The 18,304-nt window shown below is 40.5% G+C and overlaps 3 protein-coding genes across 4 annotated transcripts in view; 2 read left to right on the forward strand and 1 right to left on the reverse strand.

The window, feature by feature from the left end:
- The window catches only part of LOC135702016 (DNA-dependent protein kinase catalytic subunit-like), a 253,136-nt gene that overhangs the window by 119,062 nt on the left and 115,770 nt on the right, over positions 1-18,304 (forward strand). The gene's annotated exons all lie outside the window — the stretch shown is intronic.
- On the reverse strand, positions 7,538-11,451 carry Cog3 (conserved oligomeric Golgi complex subunit 3). Of its 2 annotated transcripts, none has more exons than XM_065222994.1 (6): positions 11,189-11,451; positions 10,303-11,124; positions 10,073-10,236; positions 9,874-10,013; positions 8,370-9,064; positions 7,538-8,310 (listed from the first exon to the last, which is right to left on the reverse strand). In XM_065222994.1, the coding sequence occupies exons 1-6, from the start codon at positions 11,351-11,353 to the stop codon at positions 7,597-7,599; spliced, it is 2,700 nt and encodes an 899-aa protein (XP_065079066.1). In that variant the 5' UTR covers positions 11,354-11,451; the 3' UTR covers positions 7,538-7,596. The 2 variants fall into 2 exon arrangements, with proteins under 2 accessions (XP_065079066.1, XP_065079065.1); XM_065222993.1 differs by having other exon boundaries at positions 10,303-11,127.
- On the forward strand, positions 17,760-18,299 carry LOC135701973 (transmembrane protein 141). The gene is made up of 2 exons (XM_065222917.1): positions 17,760-18,029; positions 18,088-18,299. Exons 1-2 carry the CDS (start codon positions 17,915-17,917, stop codon positions 18,297-18,299), a joined length of 327 nt encoding a protein of 108 aa, XP_065078989.1. The 5' UTR covers positions 17,760-17,914.

Here is an 18,304-nt window from a genome sequence, read left to right on the forward strand (position 1 = left end):
ATCAACATAGGATTTATACGAAGTTTGCAAATTTACCAAAATAACTGCATTCAACAAAAAAAAAGGTTTGATTTTTCGTAGAAAAAATCGCTACTTAAATGCGCGTAAAAAATCGAAAAGTTGGAATATCGAAAAAATCATATGATACATTTTAGATCGAGGTGTCATTTGGATATCTAACTAAAATTTGACTTTTCTCCCTATTGATTTTAAGACCTACTTTGGATAGCTCCTCTTCTAGGACTTTAAGAATATTCTCTAAAGCCCTAGAAGAGAAGCTATATAGCATATTATCGGCAGTTTTAAGAAATCTACATCTATCTAATCTGATCTAATCTAATCTAATACAAACGTAGCCAGTACGAGAAAGCATCCTGGAAAATGATTAGGTTAGATGAGGTCTAATCATTTTTCTTGTCTATTTGATGTTTACAGCATATCTGAGATATGATATAAACATCAATACGGTCAGGCCTACTGCGTTGTATTTGCCGCAAAGATGATTCTTGGAAATGAATGGGAACATTTCTTGAATCTACAGGGGTGGAAGGATGCGTAGACATACCGTACCATACGCTCCGAATTACTATGTGTAGTTGTGTGTAATGTGTAAATATTTGTACAATATTGAAGAATCATAAAATAATGGGTGGGCGTTGGCCAAATTTGGATTTTTCAGATATAATCCTAAATAGGACCTAGATTATTTAATACTCTAGTAACCTCAAGTCCGTGCTCTGTCACAATGTTTCATTGTGATTAATCAACACTCAAAGAGGTAAAATATAAAATTTGGGGTAAATTTGAAAGAAAGGGTACTTGGAGTGTAGAGCGCACTGCCCACTGGACGATTCTGAAGCCTGACCAAGTCAGTGGGGTATGGGTTTATTTGATTGAACGTCATTTCCAATGTATATATTGATACATTCAAACCATTGGCATTTGAGATAAGACAGAGATGCGGAGGGCCCGCTTAGGAGGAGCGTAACCCATGCTATGGTTTCCATTTATTAAATAGCTCAGATAGGCTAGAAATGACAGGTTTATAGTGAGAGAATGTACCATATTGGGAAAGCATAATTTTCATAGGGTTCAGAGTGGCTGAGCTGTTCGTTTGTAGTTTGACCTTCCTTCAAAACCAATTTGGCACTAGAACAATTTTAAACTTGTTCTGCATTATTCACATGTTGCAATTATTGAAAAGAGCTCGATATAAGATAGCCACAGAAAACAGACGTTGAAACTCGAAAATTTCTCTAAAAACTTGTGTAAAGATTCCTATTCGACTTAAGCGCCCCTCGGCGACTTCACCACTTAAAAACCCTCTTTGACAACATGATGGCGCTGGCGTTGCAAAACTTACACTAGACACTAAGTGGTGGTAGCACCAAGTGGCAATTTTCAGCAGGTAATTTATCGGTACTAGCGCCAAATAGGTCGAAAGTGATAAATTTATAGAGGAAATCAGGAGATGCTAGCGCTACGTAACGGCAACGTTTCCACTTAACTTTACACAAGTTTCTGACCGAACTTGGACATCTGGTCTCTGTGAGATAGCTTAATACAATTAAATAGAAATGCCAACATCTTACCGAGTAGTTTAGCTGTTCAAATTTCGGTACAGTTTGGTGAGGTCGGGTATAGTTTCTGAGTATGGATGCCCATTTTGAAATAACTCATATTAGCACAGAGTAATAGTTTTATTGCTAGGGAACTTTCTTTTGGGATCGTCTTTTCTTCATACAATTCTCATTATTCATACTATACTAATCATCTTCAGTCTTAGAAAATGTTATATGTTTAAGCCCCGTTCTAGATTTGAGAGGTTACCAAATGTGGGTTCTTTTTCTCATCAGCAATAGTTTGGGGGGAGGGGGCGATCTGAGAGCTGAATAGAGGCAAATAAAATAGGAAACACAACACCATGACCCAAACGACTAACCAACGCATGCAACTCACACTTAACTTGTTCTATTTCTTTCTTCCCCTCATGTACCAATATTACCTACCTGAGAACAAATGGGAACACGGCCAGATTTTCAATAGGAAGAAGGAAAAAAGCGAGAAAATGTTAGAGAGTAAGCAGTCAGAAAGGATTAGGCCATTTGGAAACAGCCAATTTATACTGGACGGAACTGGTAAGTAGGATAAGAATTGTAAAAGGTGTGTGCTTGCATGATTTACCTATTTTAGAATTACCTATAAGCCACATGAGAACCTCATTTCCTTCAATTACTACTCCATTGCAGCACACACCTAATAATGATCACTAACATTTTCCGGAGATGAACCAGCCTGCGGCTGAAAATCTCCTAAATAGAGATAATAATAATAATAATAATGATCACTAACATTCATATAGTTTCAGCATTATCGACATTATAGGTGAGTTGTAAAGTATTATTACCATGCATAGAAATAAGTTAATGTACCAGAACCTGGACGGACACGGACCTACCCAGGGGAGGACCCGGATACGACCACCCATGTGTGTCTAGAGTATCGCACAAGCTGACGAGTGCAACGGGAAGGACAGTAGGTGTATAGACTAGGGCGTTAGTCCCAAGATAAGCCAACTTAGCGGTTGGCACAGTCTATACACTGAACAATTACAATTACAATATTGAAGAATCATAAAATAATGCAATGGAAGGCTCTTACCGAATTGTCTCCTATGTTGGTAATGATTCTTTTGCGCTTAAAAGTTTCGTTGGATGCATCCGCTCCTTGTTTATCATGGGGTTTGGGATGTAGTTCCTCGTCATTGCTCGTGGTTATGTTTAGTGATGTGATGGAGATCATTTCTTTCACTAGAAACTACTGCTGCGAAAACAAAGAGAAACAGAAACAAAACAAAACAAAAACACCTCTTCCTCAATCGTAAGCGTATCAGCACTAACTATGGGTACACCTAGTCCCAACCACAAACTAGCTACTATCATAGAGGTAACTCTAAGACTAGAAGGTTCTGAAATAACGTGCTAAACTTTTTTGCTCAGCTCTGGTACGCTTTTCGGTCCCAAGCTAATCGATTCACCCCTCGAAACATAGGAAAAACCAATAACCCCTCATTTTACCTGTCAAACTTTCATAGCGAATCAAAACAAACATTGCGTAGTACTAGGATTTCGACTAGAATGGGGTACGTTAATCGTTTGCTTGCCCCGTAACGTGGGTAGATCACCTTTTCGTGGTACGTTACGGGATGTAAGATCTACCACCGATTCCTAGTCCTGACTACTTCAAACTAGGGGAACAGGATTTTCAGTAATCCAAGGAACGCATCTTAGTCCTTGTTACTTTTTATGTCTTTTGATAGTGACAAGACTCGGCTTTGTCCACCGAGGATGATCTTTAAACAAGGAAAAAAATTAGTTAGTTAGTCTTCATATATGTGGTTCCTAATCTTCTATTCGTTGTTCACTAGTTTGAAGTGGTTAAGACTAGGGTTCTGATGCATTGTCATTATCGGTGTCATACCTTAATTTTGTTGCTAAGGAATCCAATTTTGACTGACAAAGGGGCGCGCCTTTGGAGGGTGTTTCAACACTCCTAAGGGTATAAATAGCGGGACCTGTCAATTAGAGTCGGATCCTTGCGATAAAGGCAAGAGTGGCAACTGTAAAAAAAATCGAATACTTCATCATTTCTCAATAGTGATGGAGTAGTACCAACAATCAATACGAAACTAACGATTTTAAATTGGCTCACCACTTTAGTAGCCTATTGGTCCCAAGCAAACGATTAACGTACCCTATTCTAGTTGAAATTCTATTACTACACTATGTTTGTTTTGATTCGCTATGAAAGTTTGACAGATAACATCAGGGGTGTGTGGATTCATGCAGAACATGCAGGGGTGAGTGAAATAGCTTGGGACTGCTTGGGACCGTTGTTCTGGTACTGAGTGAGCCAAAAATAATAATGATTTTCTTCGGGACCCAGTGGTCTTAGAGTTACCTCTATGGTAGTACCATAGAGGTAACTCTAAGACAGGAAGGTCCCGAAATAACGTGCACAACTTTTTGGCTCAGCTCTGGTACTCTCTTCGGTCCCAAGCTAATCGATTCACCCCTCGAAACATAGGAAAAACCAATAACCCCTCATTTTATCTGTCAAACTTTCATAGCGAATCAAAACAAACATTGCGTAGTACTAGAATTTCGACTAGAATGGGGTACGTTAATCGTTTGCTTGGGACCAATAGGCTAGTCAAGTAGTGAGCCAATTTAAAATCGTTAGTTTCGTATTGATTGTTGCTACTATTGCAGTCTTCTGAGAAAATATCCCCACTACACAACCGACAAGTCACTTCAGAAAAGAGTCGTTTCGCCACCACTATATATGCAACTTCCTAACCCCACAAATTGCCCCCACTAGATGCTTCTAAATAAGAGTCACCAGCCCCGATGTTGAGCACCAAAACACAATGAAATTCTCAGCACAGTCGTCTGCTGTGGCACTTTTTCGTGATCGTTTACTCAGTCAAATATCGCAAAATTACACTAACTTCCACTCGGTTCTTCAACGGTGCACTATTGTCCTACTTCTGCTGCACCAGAATGTTACACTATATGCTTCGAAATACGGAATAAAACTGATTAATTTTCATACAAATTTACTGCTGCAGCACAAACCAATAGAACAACGAAAAGGCAAATTTAAAAAAAATTAACTGAGCGTTGCAACGCGTTTTTGGAACAAACGACACCTAATGCAGCGGAAATAGAAAAATTTGATAATTGACATTTATTGTACATTTGAACACCACTTTTTTAAACCGAAATTGTAAAAGTTTATCATTTTATAAGAACGAAAAAAAACGCCGCAAAACACGTCATATTTGCAGCGCGGCCTACTTCGATCTGTCTTATTAATCGACATTATTTTTAAAACATAAACTTACTTTTGAAGATCAAAGTTTGAAGGCAGTTTTTTCATAAGGAGGAACTTTTTAACTATAAATAGCATCGATGTCGATACAGGCTGACAGTTTAAAACGTGCACTTAAAAATTATTTAGTTAAAACAATAAAAACAACTTCTGCATTCATTTGAATCTTTTTAGTGAACTGAAACAAATAGAAATCTCGTATTAAATAACAAAATATTTTGTAAATTTACGCCTCAGTGTTTTTTCTGCGTGCAGATTATAGATCTTAAGCCACTTGTAAAACCCATAAACACACCTTTAAAAAGAACGTGTAACAACTCCTTTCCCCTTATTAATAAGTAGACGATCCTATTTTTACATCTTTTCACAATCAAAATAATCTAACAAATCCTAGGAATTCTATCACACAAAAAATAAATCACATTTCCAATGGAAAATATCCATTAGAATTTCACATAACTTTCATGTGATCTCATAATTGGGTTCTTTAAGGGTATCGGGGCATATTCGTTATCTACACTAAAAATGGAACCCAAACCCAAAATTTCTTTAATTTTGGTACACTGGAACTATTTTAAATAAGTACGATTACATTTGCAAAAATCACCTTATTAGCACCCCTCGGTCTCACTTTGTATGGGATCGAGCAGTCAGTTTGCCAGTTTAGTGTCAAACAGTGAAATTATTATTTCGCTTTAAATCTTGATTTAAAAATCTAGATGAAAGTGTGTGGGTTCGAAAAAAATATCGCTGTGCTCAGAAAACGAAGCTCTTTCAGAACCGATATATTTTTCAAAATTAAAGAACCCAATTGGGAATCGTACCACAAAATCACATGAACCTTATGTGTCCAATGAAGTTTATGTGATTTATCACATACAATTCATGTGATCGTATGAACGTTATGTGCATTTCATAAAAAATAATTAATTTTGTTATTGGAAATTTTGTCCGTTCCCAATGGAAACTATATGAAAACTTTTTTTCAGTGTAAAGGTACCAATTTTTTTTTAAATTCATCAAGAATTGGCTGTGCCCAAATATATATTAACAATATGATCCACTCTTTCGCTTAGCTGGCGAACAGATTTTTTAGCGATGGAAGCACCTCTGTGGCCAAAAAGGTTACCAAGGGGCTGTTCATAAACTACGAAGACAGGTTAGGGGGGTGTTGACAATTATCCATGACCCATGGACCCATGGACAATTGTCTACGCAGGGGGAGAATCCAAAAAAAAAACTGTCTACGTAGTTTATGAATAGCCTCCAATGTATTTGTTTATCGTCACGAGGGGTAAACCAAATGAAAATTTGTTTAATATTTCAAATGAATGTATTTCAGCATTTTATTTTATTTGATGACAACAGTGACATGTTAGACAAATTTTAAAGTAGTATACACAATGTAATTAATGAAAATAATTTGACTCGAGGGGCACGCAATACAAATAACCGGTGCTTTCAAGTTAAAATGTAATCAAAAGTACTTAAAATAATTAATGCGTTTTGAAATAGTACTGACGGTAATTAAAATTATCCATCCGTAATTAATATAATTAAAAGTATTTAAATTGTAATTAACGTACTTAAATTACGAAATTTCAACTGTAATTAATGGAGTAAAAAAGTAGGTAATGTTCTAGATTGTTTAATTAATGTAATTAAAGCAGTTGTTAATGGAATTAATATAATTACAGCCGTTGCCTGCGTTGGAGTTAAAGGTTATTGCGTGACTCTAGATTTGACTCTTACTTTTGTAATAAGTGCTATATTCGCAGCCCTCGATTGTAATTGAATGATTGTTGCTGACCTTTTTCAACGCTAGATGGTGCGTGAAGCAATATTTTGCGGGTCACCATTGCAACATTTGGAAAAGGCATGAATGGATCATATTGTTAATATAATATATTTGCTATGCCGTTACACGTTTTTCAGAGGCATCGTATTCAGAGTGAAGAAATTCGGTACAGAAAGAAACTAAACACGCGAGAATACAGAATATTTTTACTGCAACCTTATTCTTTCCTTTTTATTTAACGTCGATCTCTGTTCCTCAATCTAGTGCCAATCACCGACGGACATCGATTGCCATACATTGACGGCAATCGAATGTGCAGGAAGGCAGCTTTTACACACCTGCGTAGCATATCGCACCCATTCAACAAACATGGGCCGGGACCAACGGCTTTACTTCCCTTCCGAAGGAAGACGTGACCAGAGATTTTTAAGCCTCAGAAAAATCCCACCGACCTCGGCTGGGATTGAACCTAGGCCCATTGGAGTGAGAAAGCAGTCACGCTTACCACTTACCGGCGCCGGCTGTCTGCAACCTTATTGCAGAACGATATAACAAGCGAACTTGTTCTGAGAAGAATTTCGATTGGATAAATTTTGGATCTTATTTCTCTCTATACGGTGAACCTTCGTCAGGTACGGGTACAGCAGATTCATATGACGAACTAAGGAGAATACAGTGAACAGGTGAACATTGCATCTCGACACTCCTCTTCGATGAGTAAAATCAGCCATGATAGCGGCCATTTGTGGATGGCATCAATCTTGCCCTTAAATAACATTCACTCTAAGCAAAGAATTTCGGACACAACATGATCCCATTTACGGTTCCAATTTATATCAGTAATGTATTCAATATTGCATACCTTCAGTAACAACTAACATAGAATAAAATCCAATAAATACAATTTACTCAGCATCGATCTTACCTTGTTCTGCATCGCTCACTGCTACCTCACCACAAGCTTCCGCTTCCTGGGGACCCGCCGCAATCTGCAGCACCGTATTGGCCCCACTATCGAAGCTGACCTTCTTCTCTATCGCAGGCTTCGCCGCCGCAACTCCATTTCCATTGCCTCCAATGGACGAAGCACTAATCTTACGTTGGATTCCTCCGAAAGGATCACACCCGGTCCCACTCAAGTTTACGCTGGACAACAGAACGGAAATCTGCTCCGCCGAGGGACAACTAACGATCGTCAGGTCGTCTTTGCTATAGGAATTGGTGGTCAACAGCTGTTCCAACTTGACAAACGATCCGATGATGTTGTTCCGGATCGGCCTAAACAGGATGAACTCCGTATCCTTATTGGCCAGGTACAGTTGCATGGAGCGCTGCAATCCACCCAGTTTGGTTTTGATGTTGCGAATGCTTTCCTGGATGATGGAGCTAATTTGCTGCGGTGCGGCAAAGGCAGCCATCCGCAGGGCAAGGCCTTGCTGTTTTGCTCCCGGTTGTTGGTTGGAACCGGGCGCACTTTGCTTCACGTGGTTCTGCGCCGTGTCGATAAAGTTCAGAATCGGACCCACCAGCTGACGGGTGGCATCCCTGATAAACATCTCGCAAACCGTTTTCAACTGACGGTCGACGTCCTTGCGAGAATCCAGCAGTTGTTCCTTGACCTAGAACGAATGGTTGCTAGTTAGAGAATCAGTTTTAAAATAAGTACAGTGTTCCAGACCAGAGGAGTTCCATCCAGCAAGAACTCCAGAAGAGCATTGTTGGATCCCAAAGCGAACAGTTGTTTTCTCTTTTGCAGCAACTCGTAGGCAGCCGTTTTCACCTTGCTGAAATCCAAGCTGGTTTCCTTGACGGTGAAATCGACTCTGAACGGGGCGATCTGCTCCCGCAGAATTAGCAAATGCTTAATTTCGAACAGTTCCCCGTCGATAGTGGTCTTCTTCTGGCTGATCTGTGCGGCAGCGTTCGTAACGCTCTGGATGCAATAGGCCAGCGCCTGTTGGGACAAGCTCTGGAAGATGATCCGGTCGATGCAGCGATAGAGCCGCGAAAGACATACCAGCGTTCGACGCACCGTCGGGTACCACATTCCGTGCAGATCGGCTGGTGAGTTGCTGGCCCGTGATTTGGCCGCCTGTTCGGCATGCTGATTGATACTTTCCACCTCCTGGGATGCTAGCGAGGCCATGGAAACGATTGAACTGCGCGAATCAGCACGCCGCAGGTAGTTCTCCTGCAGCGACAGGGCAATGCTTTCCATCATCTCCAGCTTTTCCGGATAGGCCAGATCGCCGGCCGATGGTCGGTAGTTGAGGATGTCCGATTCCAAGTAGTTTTGCGCCCGGAAACCGATCCGTTCCTGGACGTCCTGCAGCAACTGGTAGACAATCTTGGCGAATGCTTCCAGGGATTCGGCTGCGAAGAGAGGTGTTTGGAGTTAGTGAGCTGGGATCGTAGTTTGAGGAAACATACACACTTAATTTTTTCTACCGAGCTCGGCTGTGCAAATTTCGGCAAAACAAGTTTTACTGGGATCTCAGCAAACATTTCATTTGTTTGCTGAGATTCAGCTAAGCATTATCCGGGACTCAGTAATCAATGTCACTTTTGTTAAGATCTCAGTGAAACTTATTTTTGCCGAGATTTGCACAGCCCAGCTCGGTAGAAAAATCTAAGTGTGTATGTTTCGTAACTTCTTATGAAATGTTTAAGGTGAAGTTCGAGGAAATATCCAGAGATTGACGAAACTTACAAGGAGAAAATAAGAAAAATCAACCAAGGAACCTTTCAAGAGGAAGTTTTAGGAAACATCCAAAGGGCAGTTTGAAGAAACTTCAGGAAGAAATTTGAGGAAAGTTTCAATGGAAACCTCCAAAGTGAACTTCACAAGAAGAAGAAGTTTGAGGAAATTTTCAAGGTAAAGTTAGAGGAGACTTCCAAGAGAAAGTTCGTGGAAATTTCCAACGGGAAGTTCGAGGAAACTTCAAGAAGAAATTTGAGGAAACTTTCAATGGAAAATTTGAATAAACTTCCAAGAGAAAGTTTGAGGAAACTTCAAAGGGGAAGTTTGAGGAAACTTCAAAGGGGAAGTGTCTAAAGAAGAAGTTGGATGAAACTTCTAGAAGAAGTTTGCGGAAATTTCAAGAAGAAGGTAGATGAAACTTCAAGAAGAAGGTCGAATTTAAAACACATTCTAGGAAACTAGTCTGCCTTACGATACTTACGATTATAATTCACATGCTCATCGAGCATCTCCACCCGAAGAATGCTGCAAATTTCGGCCAACGTCTCCAGGTGATCGATTCGAATGATGAAAGGTCTAAGCGTGTCGTACAAAATCGTACAAAGCCCCTCCATATATGCTCTGAAACGAAGAAGACCAATCAGCTTGCAAATTCTTCCCAACTTAGGACTCAAACTAACGTCAGCTGCGGACTGGGATTTGTGAAGAACTGAAAGAACAGCCGATGTTCATCCTGACAGACGTGCACCATGAAGGCACATGCCGACCGAACCAGGGCACAGTGGTCCCCTTTGTGCTTCCGACTGAGATCCCGGATTGCTTGCTCCACACCCGAGCTCATGATCTACGGTCAGGAACATTTATAAAAAAAAATACTAAATTCAAGCTTCCCCAACCGAATCATTCTTACCGTCGCCCTATTGGACAGGAATAGCTGATGCAGGGACGCCAGCAGCTGCTCATATTCTGTGCTCCGATCCAGCCTGGCCTCGATCGTCCCCGTAATCCTCTTAACCCGGGGTGCCGAAGCCTGAAATTTCCCGTAGTACAAAGCAAATGCCGCCTCCGACCCCTGCTCCATCGTTTCTCCCGTACCGATTGTCGTCGTCGTAGTCCGTGGACCCAAAATCTGCGCCGTCGCATTAATCAAAATATTGCTAACATAATTCCGCATCATCTGCGTCGCCTTGGCGAGACAGTTCCTATACTTAATTCCATAGGCGAACGCTTCGCTAAAGCCCGGATTAACCCGCATGTACTCCAGACAATCATCGATCGTGTTCAGGATGTCCACAAAGGTATCATTGGACACCGAGAACGTTGGATTCTGCAACCGCTGGTAGATACTTTCCGCTTGGGTAAAATATTTCAGCCGCCGTCGGATCTCCTCGCCGATTTCGTTCAATTTTGTCTGATCTTGCAGCAGATTCTCGCTGGCCTGATGCAGCGAGGAAGTCTTCTCCGACACAAAGTTGTACTCGCTGGTCAGTTTCTTCAACGAATCCAGCGACACCTCGATTTCCTCCAGCAGCTTATCGCACTCGGCCGAACGAGCCTTCAGCTGCTCGTAGTAATCCAAATAAACGTCATCAAAGTGTTCCAGTATCTCCGAATCGATCGAATTATACCACGACAGGAAGTCCTGCGTAGAATCAATCACGCTGGTGGAACTCTTGAAATCGACCAGCGTTGTTTTGCTCTCCAGGCTAAGCTCCTGACTTTCCGCTTCCGCCTTCTAGGAAGAAAAACATTTCCAATATTCTGTTGCAAATTGAAACAATTAAAACACAACTTACGCCAGGAGATCCACCGCACAAACTATCCGCCAGTCGATTGATGAACTCGTTCTGGGCGGTGCTAAGCGGAGCCAACGGGTTATCCTTCTGTTCCCACTGGAGCAGTTTGGCTTGGATTTTTCTCAGATTGGCATTTTCAGTTTTCATCGTTGCGACGTCGTCCATCGTGTGCCACCGACAGGGAATGGATTTTTCACCACAATTTTCTAAAGGGAAAACTCAAATTCCGCCGGCAGCGAAAACAGTCGTGGCGATTTGGTTTGTTTTTGTTTATCTGGCTCTGCGAGTTGGAAGTTTTCTACTTTTTATTATTTTCTGACAGTTTGTTCTGCTGGCCGCGGCACGAATGGGGATAGCCCATGAAGGTCGAAATAACGATGATGCCACCAGATGGCTGTGTTTACACGGCGAATGAGAACGACCCAAATTTAAGTCAAGTTAATTTATAAATTACGTACAGTGCGGGACACAAACGAAGTGACCGGGTCTTTTGGGGATCAAAATTTGTTTAGGGACCGTGCTTCCGAGTAAACCAATCGATGTGGCAGAGTGCTTTCATCGAAGATCTTATTATTTATGGAGTTCAAAGGACCACTACCGTGAGCTCGATCATTGCATTTCAGAGTAGCAGTGTTAGGTTTTAGATATAGTATGTATGTATGTATGTATGTAGAAAAATAATCAGTTGGATTGATAGGAGCTAGGACAGGAGCACATATGTGATTGGCAGGGAATGTGGTGGGAGTTTAAAGGTACTGAAAATCCATCCCTTTTGATGATTTTGATTGAAACTTAAAATCGGTTTCGATCGAAATTAGTAATAGAGGTGACTTTTCAGTACATTTAACGGGGCTTATCACATATGTGCTCCTTTCTATCTTGTTAGTTAGCAACTTCCAAATTTGTCGATCTCCAATATAAGCTAGGTAGCAAGGAGGGTCGTATCACATTTACCGGATTTTCATTTCAGAATGGACCAATATTTTCGTTTTCGAATATTTAAATTAAGAAAGCTTTAAAAAATATATATTGAAATGGGAATATTTCGTTCTTTGAGTGTTGATTACGTTGTTTTTGTTTTTTGTCTTTTATGTTCGTTTGTTTATTGTTATTTCTTTAATTTGATATTTGAATAAAGAAGGCAGTATTCCCATTAGCAAAATTTAGAATGTACATGATTTTAGACTTTCATGTAAATGGTCCATTTTGGGAAATGAATCTCCGGGAAATGTAATACCACCCTGATGTAGAATGGTAATAATTAACATTTTCGCGCCCCTTGCCGGAGGACCTTGCAGAAAACAGAGAACCAGCTAAATTCAATGGTTAGAGGCAGTCGATTACGGTACGTACACGCGAACGGACTGGTTTAAATAAATCTGTTTCTATTTAATTCATATGTGAATAATTTAAAGTTGAATCCGAAAGTGTTATTCTTGTGGGTGAACTCTACAAATTGGCGCAGCCGGTACGATTCGAAGGTTAGTAACACTAAAGTTATTTACAGTGGAATAAGCGAGATAATAAAAAAAAAACCTAATAGTAAAAAGTTATTAACCCATGATGGCCGATTATTTTTCTCTTCATCTGCAATGATTCGTGGTTAGCAGTAATATGCAAAGTAAGCAGGGATTCTTTCACTTATTTTTTTTGGCCAAATTTACAGTAAAAAAAAAGAAAAGAGAAGCGTAATAAAAGATGCGGGTCCGGGTGAAGACCGTAGCGCCAAACGGAAAAAAAAACTTCAAGATGGAGGCCAATATTGAAACTACGAAGTCGAGTCTGCCTAAAAAAAAAAAAAAAAAAAGCGAGACCGGTTGACGACCGCAGCGCATATTTTTTAAAAAGGAAACGAGAGAAATATATATATATAGACAGAGAGGGAGAGAGAGAGAGAGAGAGAAAGAGGAAAAGATGCGAGATCGGTTGACGAGCGCAGCGCACACATGATAGAAAGCGAAAATATGAGACCGATTCAAAACCGGTTATGTACTGCGGACACACAACGACCATTAAAACAGTAATCATTGCATATGATAGAAAGAGAAAAGTATCCGATGAGTAGATATGAGAATATTGCCTGTGCAAATCCTGGTTTTCTGTGTTAGCTGTATGTATAAGTGATGGATGAGTAAAAAAAAATGACTAGGGTGGATTTATAACAACAGCAAGCGAGACGCCGAAACAGGTTTTAGCGAAAAAGTGTAGTGGTAGTATAAGAGGTAAAAGCAGCTCAGGTTTTTAAAGTTTCACTGTGATAATATCATATGGGTTGGTAATATTCAGTCATCAAACAAGTAACTACTGTGTATGAGTGTAATACAGATGGTGCTGAAAAGCGAAGGCTATAAAAGTTTTGTTTTTTTTAGCTTGCTGATGGATTCGGAAAATCAGTACCATTTGGACCCATTTAATGATGCTACTGATGCTTCTAACCTTCGTCGAGAATGGGAAGAATGGCATAGAGCATGTGAAATTGTTTTGGAACTAAAACAGATTCAATCACAGCACGAAAAACTCCTTTTTCTGTTAGCTCGAGGTGGAAGAGGTCTGCAACGAATTTATTATCATCTTGCACCAGTTTCGGGAGAAATCTATCCAGAGCCAGTGAAGATTCCCCTCGCACCACAAGATGTTCCAGAGTATGACAATGCTGTCAAGCGTCTTAATGCTTTCTTCGTGGGAAAACGGAACGAAAGAGTTGAACTAGAAGTTTTTCGTTCACTTCGACAGACAGCTGGAGAATCTTTTAATCGTTACATGCTGAGATTGCGCACTCAAGCCGCATGCTGTAACTTTCAAGGTCGTGAGGAAAAGGAATTGCTGCAGCAGATAACCGTGATAACCACGCAATTGACGAGAGAGTAAGAGACAAAGGTCTCGAGAGCACCATGAATTTGGATGAACTTGTAAACTATGCGATTAATCGTGAAGTTTTGGTAAAACAGAAGGAGAAAATGCAACCGTTTAGATCAGAAACCGGTGCGGTAGCATTGATCAAACAGGATTGTGGAAGGAAGACGATGCCAGTAAGAGGATTTACTTCGCATTCATACAAGGGTGAGCGTAAATGGGAAAGTAGCGGACGATCAGCCACTGAATGCAGTCGTTGTGGCTCTTGGCGACACCTGCGAGAGTCGAAAGATTGCGTTGCGCGAAATGCTACGTGCCATAAGTGTGGTGAAATAGGCCACTTTGCGAGGAAGTGCTCAACCGGCCGGAATAGAGAATCTAAGGCTCGTTATTCCTGGAAGAAAGCGGATGCTACCAATGCTTTGCGAGATGGGAGCGGTCATGATTCGGAGTATCAGTCTCGTCATGGTATGCAGAATGCAGCAACGAAGGTAGAATAAGTTCATTTCTTCAAGTTTCTTTTTATTTTAAACCTTTTTTATTCATATTGATAGTTGTTGTTTCGAAAGTTCATTGAAATAAACAATGAATTCACGTTAATAAACTAATAATGACATTTTTAATTTATTTGCTAGGCAAATGATGGAATTATCGTGGGATTTATTGATCAACTTGCAGTAGAGTTTCTGATAGACTCTGGGGCGATAATTAACACAGTTACCGAACAAGTCTGGGAAAAGCTTGTGGCTAGCAACGCTAGACTCTTTAAGAGGAAATATCAGTGCGATCGACAATTTACGGCATACGCCTGCCAGGATCCACTGGAGGTTGTGGTCATCTTTGAAGCATGGGTTACGATAAATGAAACGAAGCCTAAAAGTTATGCTGAGTTTTTCGTCATTCAAGGAGCGCAAAGATCGTTGCTCAGCAAAAGAACGGCTGAGGACCTGAAAGTTTTGAAAGTGGGGCTTGAGGTTCAAAGTATCGTACAGAATAAACATCCATTCCCGAAATTCCCCAACGTACAGGTGACATTATCTATTGACCGTACGGTACCCCCTAGGAAGATAGCTTACCTAAGAATTCCTATAGCGATGGAAGAGAAAGTCAATCAAAAACTTCAGCAAATGTTAGACACTGATATTATTGAACCCGTTTTTGGTTCTGCCGAGTGGATCTCACCTATGGTGGTAGTTCCAAAGGGAACTAACGATGTCCGTATATGCATTAATATGCGATACCCTAATCAGGCTATAAAGAGGGAACATTATCCGCTACCACTTATCGATACACTTCTCAATAAGCTAAAGGGAGCGGTTGTATTTTCCAAGCTTGACATTACATCAGCATACTATCATGTGGAATTACACCCAGAATCGCGTGAAATAACCACCTTTATGACGGGTAAAGGCCTAATGCGATTTAAGCGATTGATGTTTGGCATTAATTGCGCGCCCGAGATTTTTCAGCGGATAATGTGTGAAATGCTTGCTGGTATCGAAGGCGTAGTAGTTTATATCGATGATGTTGTTATTTGGGGAACAACACGAAATGAACATGATGAGCGGCTTCAAAAGGTTCTGGATGTTTTTGAAGCAAACCATGCTTTGCTGAATAAAGAAAAGTGTTTATTTAGAGTGGAAGAGCTTGAAATACTAGGGTTCAAAATTAGCGTGAATGGAATTTGCCCAACAGACGACAAAGTTGCGGCTATTCGGAACTTCAGGATGCCAGAAACAAAGGAGGAAGTGCGCAGTTTTCTGGGGTTGATTAATTTTGTCGGACAGTTTATGCCACATCTATCATCTAGAACCGAAGCCCTTCGACAGTTTATCAGAGGGGAAGTGGAATCATTCGGTGTAGACCAACAAAAAGCTTTTGATGACCTGCGCAATGAGCTTTCGAACACCGTACACCGTTTGGGATTTTTTGACCCAAAAGATCTAATCGAGCTATACGTGGATGCATCCCCGGTTGGTCTTGGCGCTGTTTTAACCCAAAAAGACAGTTTGAACAAACCAAGGATAATCTGTTTTGCCTCAAAGGGCCTTACGAAGACGGAGAGAGTTTACCCGCAAACACAGCGCGAAGCCTTGGCTGTCGTATGGGCGGTGGAAAATTTTTACATGTATTTGTTCGGAGTACACTTCACTGTGTTAAGAGATGAACTAGCCTCAGGCTAAAAATCTCTATAATAAAGAAAAAAAAAAAAAAAAAAAACTTCACTGTGTTTACCGATCATAAGACGCTCGAATATATTTTTGGTGGAAAGCATCAGGAAGGTAAACGTGCTTGTACGCGAGCCGAGGCATGGGCATTACGGTTACAGCCTTTTAATTTTAAGGTGGTGCATGTTCCTGGATCCGACAATATTTCAGATATCTTCTCGAGGCTATGTCCGCAGTCAGATGCACCATTTGACGAAGCATCAGAACACTATGTTTGTGGGATAAGCGAAGGGCCGACAGCCATTACGCTGGATGAAATCAAAAAGGCAACAGATCTCGACGAAGTGCTTAAAGGAGTTGTCAAATCAACCCCTCGGTTTAGACAGGACTTGGATGTAAGTTTTTTTGTTTAATTTGATGGTGTTTCCAAGTACTGTAATACTTATTATATATCAGTTCGTCCCAGGTGATACCTTCAAGTGACTAAAATGCTTCACTTTGAAGTTAGTTTCCTAGCTGATTTATAACTTACATAGGGTATAAGCTTCAACTATGCTCACACGTTTCCACTATGTCACACCACAAAATTACGTATGGATATGTCATAATAGAAGCACGCCATAGTGGAAATCCCGAGCCACAGTTCAAACACTTATCCCAAATCAAAATGCAGCACATATAAGATTAGTTACAATACCATGTACAAAAATGGTGTTTAACATTGTTCCCTAAGTAATACTTCAATGAAAACAACAATGAAAGCCCGTCACGCAAGTAGAAGGAGCACCGTTGGGCGCCCTCTTAAATACCAGCAACTCCCGTACAAACCCATCTGTGTAAAAATAAATAAAATAAGAGTGATTTGCGGAAAAAAAGCAAGTATCGCACCCAACGTAACCAACCGTCTCCAACACTCCACTATAAAGCATGAAATTAAGCCCGCCCACCAACAGCAAGGTGCAAAAACTAGCCAAGGGGTGGGGTCATTGTTTACAAAAGCTGTTACGCCTTAATTCCAGCTCTATCTAGAATTTTGACAAACACCTTCCCAAAAATTTGAAGATCAACAACACCCGCATAATACCGGACCTTTTCTTGACCTTACCAAAAATGGTTCAAAAGTGGTTTGTATTTCCTTCTAAACTTCAACTGAAATGGTTATGGAACTTTACGTGAACGTTTGGGTGATAAAATTTTAACCTTAAGTATGTTTATGTTTTTATTTTAGTGAACTTTACAAATAATGGGTTGTTAAGAATCATTACCATTCCAAATTCTTGTTTTCTCCATACATTTTCGGAAAAGAAATTATATTAGAATATTTTTATTTATGATTGAGAACTTTAATCGTAATGGTTATGGTAGTCAGTAAGGTCCATGGATGGTAATAGTGTTCTTTTTTTCTGTATTGCGATGATTCGAGTCCCTTCGACATTCCTGACTTTGTTCGATCTTGATTGCCGAACCCTTTGATAGAAACTTTCGACACTTTCCCCTCCGTCATTTGACACTAATCTGCTGTGTTAATGTTTTGAATTTTACGAGAATTTCACAACACCGGTTTCGAAAAACTACGCTAAATTTTGTAATCCAAGAAAACTGTTCATGCGACAGGGCCTACCCCGTGTTTTGATTACATCATTACTAACACAGCGTAGTTTATTTTAATTGTCAATTTTCAAATAGTCTCATTCCTCTGAGTGCAATGAACGACATCCGTCGCCTAAAGGAGCAGCAACGTGAAAAGCATCCCGGTTTCGGTTCCTATCTGGAGTGCATGACCCGGGCCCTCTTCACCGGGTTGGCTACTTTTACGCTTGGTATGTTACAATACAAGATATAGAGGATACTGATGTTAAATCATGTGGGTTTTTGTAGGTTTTTCGGGGACGTACTTCCTGCAGAAGCTTCTATCAAAGAGGCTGCCGTATCCACAGAAAACCATAATCCTAGTATCAACCATCATCGGTACCGGTGCGTCGTACAAAGTAACTGCCGATCGCACCAAGTCCTGCCAGGCAGGTTGGATGGCCGCTGAGGGCAAATTTACTGCCCTATCCAATCCGGAAGAAGACGACCGATCCGTGTAGTGAGC

This window comes from Ochlerotatus camptorhynchus, unplaced genomic scaffold (assembly GCF_037179485.1).
Source record: "Ochlerotatus camptorhynchus isolate MF236.1 unplaced genomic scaffold, CSIRO-AGI_Acam_v1.1 ptg000182l, whole genome shotgun sequence".
Lineage (NCBI taxonomy): Eukaryota > Metazoa > Arthropoda > Insecta > Diptera > Culicidae > Ochlerotatus > Ochlerotatus camptorhynchus.